We start from the raw sequence: 5,369 nt of genomic DNA, 5'->3' as shown, positions 1-5,369 counted from the left end.
TTCATGTATCTGGATACAGGGAGAAGATTGTGAAGTGTGTACAGGTGATCAGATGGATGAAGAACTGAGGCAGGTAAGAAACAGTTGTTAAAGTTTGAAAGAATCTGAATTATAGGGAGAAGAGAATTTTATAGGAAGAAGGGGGGATAGTCCGATTATTGTGAGTATCATCGAAAGAGAACTTCCTGAGGAGAGGTTACTGTGAGGAAGGAAGTTTCACAAGAATTAGGCGAATAGAAGTGGAAGTGAAGAACAAGTTGTTGAATGAGTGATCTCTCGTTAAATCTTTTAGGAAAAGGACAGGGTTCAAGGGAAAGAGCAAGAATTAGTATCTCATTTGAGGGACCTGGAGCAGTTGGGAGCCCAAACAGGCGAGGCTGAAGGACAGCGACCGGGGAGCTATCTAGGAATAGGGCTGGGATCCATCGCTGGACTAGTCATAGGGGGCGCCTTTACAGCCTATATGCGCCGAATTAATCCAAGGAGGAGGAAGGAGAGGGAACTGAACAGAGCATTCGAACAATGGAGGGCCTCAGAACCATTGGCTGAGGTCGCATACGGCCGAAGAGTAAGATGAAGTGAAATCCGGTGGGAAGGTGAGCAACGGGAAGGAGTGGACACATAAATGAAGGCGTGGGATGCAACTAGATTCGGGAATGATGGCCACATTACAGAACGGAAGCGGAGCATTGGATAGGCCTAGGAAGGAGTTGGAGGCTCGGAATTGTGAAGCTCAACAAGGAAATCGAAACTTCTTGCTGAGTAGGCTGCAGGGAAGGTGGGAGGAGGGGTCCCACGGGGGGAGGTGAATTTATGTTTGGATTGAAGGGGGTTGTGGATTACAATCATGCTTCAGCGTTCTACATTAGGGGATTAGAGTTCAGGAGTTAAGTGTACTGTCTAGAATTCCGGGATTCGAAGGAGGGTTTTGATCTAGGGTTCCTGATGCAAACGGGGCGGGGTGACGGGATTAAACATTGAGGTTATTTTGTGGCTTGAGATCGAGCATGGGGAATTCTTGATTGGGGATCTCGGGATTCGGGCTATTGATTAGGAGGGGAGGCTCTGGGTCTTAGCAACTTTCGTGTAGGGGGAGATCCCAGGGTTCAGGGTGTGAAGTTAGGAGTTTCGGGGTTGACCCTGGGGGTGTGAGGTTTGGGGACTTTCGTCTCCGAGCTGTGAGTCCGCTGCTTGATTTCCTATGGGTAATTTCTGGGTTTGGCATTTAGGCTTCAGGATTTAAGGATCGTCTTAGGATTCCGGACTTAGTGTTTAGAGTTTAGGATTTCTTTTTAAAGTTCGGGTTTACGATTCAGGTTTTAGGGTTTAGGTTCCAGTGGTTACTCTTCACGCTTTAGGTTCCATGTTTTAGTGTTTTGGGTTTAGAGTTTCATGCTTTAGGTTGATGTTTACGCTTTCAGGGTTTAGGTTTAGTGTTCAGGGTTCGCCGTTTGCGGCTAAGGGTTCGCTGTTTACGGTTCAGAGTTTGCGGTTTCGGCTTCATTCTTCAGGGTTCAGCTTTTACTTTTAGGGTCCACGCTTTAGGGTTTGCATTTACGGTTTAGGTTTCAGGGTTCCGTCTTCAGGATCTAGGTTTCAGCGGTTCAGGGGCTTAGTTTTTATGGTTTAGTTTTTACGGTATAGTTGCCATCTTTTACGTTTATGGTTCAGCTTTAGCCTTCCACATTTGGGCCTTAGGATTTACGCTCTACGGTTTAGCTTGGCTTTAGGACCTAACGCTGAGACTTCAGCTTTCAGGCATTCCGGTCCACGGTTTTATCCTTCATGTTTAGTCTTAGGGTTCAGGGGTTACGCTTAAAATTTAGAATTTAGGCTTCCTGGCTTATCCTCTATGCGTTAGGCTCGACTATTCAGGGGCTTCTCTTTTCGACGTCAGTTTTCAGGTTTTACTCTCTACGTTCAGGATTTATGCTCTATTGATTACGTCTTAGGGCTGCTATGTGCTCTGCTGTCTGCTGTAGGCTCCTGTCCTCAGAGCTGGAGATACGGGGGTGGTGTCCCACTCTATACTTCTACCCTGGTCTTGGTTATTTTCACAGCCCAGAGTCCATTTCTCAGGTTCTATTGCTCTTGATTTCACTGAGCACTCCGTAACCTTCCCTGGTCATTGGTTCTTTCTCCTGTTGTCCTCTCTATCCTTTCGTCCTCCGTTTTCTGTTGTAGCGCTTGCGTCCTTCCGGATTCCCCCTTTGACTTCCTGGTCCTCTTTGAGATTGTATTGCTGAACTTATCACACTGAGACTTATCCTCCATGAATCCTATACCCGTGTTGGCGCTTGTTTGGGGAAGTTCTCGGAAGGCGGGACCTATTCGGGGGTTTGATCTTCCATTTAATAATACTCATTCTTACACCCTTCCCCTCCTTTTACTCTCTGTAAGGCTTATTCGTTAGCTCTAATCTGTCTGTATCTACGATAGCAGCCTATATCTAATAATTTTATTCAATACTTCTATAGGTATCCTAATAGACTAGTCAACTTGACACTTTCGCAGCATTGAAGGTGGAATGTTAACATCAGGGATACATAACATATAGAGAATCACTCATATATTCACAATTGTGGTTCCTTTACTCATATATCTTTCAATTTATTTAAGCTCCTTCTTGAATCAAGATAGAATTTTGTATCCTGTCTTGATTTCGCTCCTGAAGACTTCCCTTATTATAAGAATATAAAGGAAACGTCGCCACTTTCATTTATAATATACTCTTCCCCCTATCTTATTGAATAGATATATCTGTGTTCTATTCTCATGCATAAATGGTGTTTTCCCCTATAACCTCCGTGTGCCTCCTTCACTATCTCCTATGTTATCTTCTCATAATGATACGCCAATGATAGGGAAATAATAAAGACTGTAATCCAGTAATTAACTTCTGAGAAGTTTTTATTAAAATTATTACAATAATATTCATCTATTATAAAGGATTCGTAGGTTCCTAGTCCTTATATATATCTATGCCGTATCACAGTATAGTATAATTCCTTCTAATAAAATAGTTTATACCGATATGCAAGGAAGGAGAAGATTGAAATCTACCTAGTAAGGCGAATTTCTCTGCTTTGGAACTATACTCCCAGTTATATATCTTATGGATGAATCCCCCCTTTTGGAAGGTAGTGCCTTATTTTAAGGTTACTTATTACTCATGTTTCAATTCAATATGAGTTGTACTTGTTCTGTTGATTTACCAATAGGCACCATTGCTATTATCTGATTCTTCACTGTATCAGTTAGGACGGACAGGAATATTTATCATGTAATAATTATCACTCTTAGGAACACGGACGATTTCGCATAAAACTATGAATTCTCTGATTCTTATCTTTCAATGAGAATTATGAGGTTACATTTGAGTAACAAAAGAAAGAATATACTTATGCAATTTCTTATATTTGCATATACATTTAGCCACATAATTGTAACAGTTCTATGACAAAGTTATGATATGGGAGCATTTGAAAAATTAATTAGGTTTAATGCAAATATATAAACATTATAGTTTGTTCGGGCTAAAATTATCTATTACAATTTAATTCTTCGATCATCGGGGATTATACAGATTATGCTTACTATCCTTAAACAAATATTTACGTGAAAATCAGATTCATTATTATTACATACTATGCTTCATACTGTCATGGCATGAAGATGATCTGCAGGAGACGTAGAGCGTCAATTTACAGAATTATCAATAAATTATTTTTCACCCATAGGGAAATAAAACAACTAATTATTTTAAGGATACAAGTCCATATTTTCCTTTTTATTTTCCAGAAGTATTCGGCGAAATCCCTGATATCTGTATTTTAAATTCATTTTATAGCTCGTTATCCCTTTCTATTGACGCCCTATGTATGATTCTACACATTCGAGGATTGATCTCTATGATAACAAAAAGGGAAGAGTTATGAACCTGAAGAATTCTCTGTCAGAAGATAAATAGGGGTTGTGTTTATTTAATAATAACTTCACCTATGAATCAAGGAAACGGTGGATTTCTTTGGCATATGTTACTAACAGTAAATTGAACACTCTCCTATAATGATTAGAGATGGAAAAAAGGGAAAATATTCAGTAAAACCTTATAGATACTCTTTAATTAAGCTGTTATAAACCACTACAGGCGTCATCTACAGAGAAGGCTTCTGTATACCAAAGTATGAAATGAATGATTAACTTATGAAGAACTCTGATAACATAACCTCTACGGGACGCCTATGAATATATTTTCTTTCAGCGTCCTAACGTAAATATGAGTACGTGCATCTACATTTACTTATAGTGAATGTCTCTACACTTGTCTATCTCAATAATCCTATAATCAAATCTTATGAAACATAAAGAGGAAACTGATTCTCTCCCTAAAATGTGTTTTAGAGAATTATCAGCATCTTGATCTAAGTGTACGAGTGGCAAGGTTCATATGCATACCATACGAAATTGATCCTGAGAGTTCCGTTAGAATGAATATTCCAATTAAGCATAGTGGCTTAGGAATCTTTCTCCACTAGAGTGAGGAATTCTCATAATAATTCAAAGATATATCTCACTGTAACAAGGCTACTGTGTGAGATGAGTTATTCATAATGTGTTACCATGATATTCCACGTAGACCTTGTATAAGTATGCATCTGATTTAAAGAATGCTCCGTCTAACTATAAATGGGGACACTTCTAAACGTACATGTTCAGAATTTGTCAGTATAATATCTAACAATGCCGCCCTAAATCTTTGTATACATTAGTGTCATGGCTTTCATAATTATAATACGGTCCCATTTTTCGTCCTGTATCATTCATTACAGAACATGAATAATGTGCTCTGCATATATTTGAGGATTAATCCAACAATTATTTCCTAACACTGAGAACATAAAGAACTTGTAGAACTTCGCTTTGAGACAAATATATGCTAGGAATGTGAAAGGATTTCCCATGATTTCGTTATTTTATTTCATCTGACGCTATAAACATCATATTCAAATTTGCTCTATGTAAATTCAGAGAAAGCACATAACACAAAATCAGAAACACATGCGATTACAGGTGCTGAACTATATTATAAGAGTGTTCTATCCAGAGGACAGGGAGAATTGTTGCAAAAAGTTAATGACACATGCTTAGTTTAACTATATGGAGTTATACAATCGATTACAGTTCACGCCATGTATTGTAATTAGAATGAATTATAATGTCATGTTCTTTTTTGAAGAGTGCAAGACGGAAGATGTGTAACTTGGAAAAGTTTCAGCATGCTCCTATAATTGTACTAAAATGGAACGTCCTTACCCGTAGTGTTAAACTGAAGTTGGACACAAAATGAGGAAAATATAGAAGAATAA

General features: G+C 38.8%; 1 protein-coding gene across 1 annotated transcript; it reads right to left on the bottom strand.

Annotated features, from left to right (window-relative positions):
- Positions 1–2,116: 2,116 nt before the first annotated feature.
- Positions 2,117–2,274, bottom strand: C922_05555 (hypothetical protein; the record flags this gene model as incomplete). The annotated part of the gene is made up of 1 exon (XM_008821126.1): positions 2,117–2,274. A coding segment is annotated over one exon (156 nt), but the record flags the coding sequence as incomplete, so codon positions are not given.
- Between the last annotated feature and the right edge of the window lie 3,095 nt (positions 2,275–5,369).

This window comes from Plasmodium inui (assembly GCF_000524495.1).
Source record: "Plasmodium inui San Antonio 1 unplaced genomic scaffold supercont1.97, whole genome shotgun sequence".
In the NCBI taxonomy this organism is placed as follows: Eukaryota; Apicomplexa; class Aconoidasida; order Haemosporida; family Plasmodiidae; genus Plasmodium; species Plasmodium inui.
Note: the sequence above shows the minus strand (reverse complement) of the source record. Positions and strands in the feature narration are given on the sequence as shown.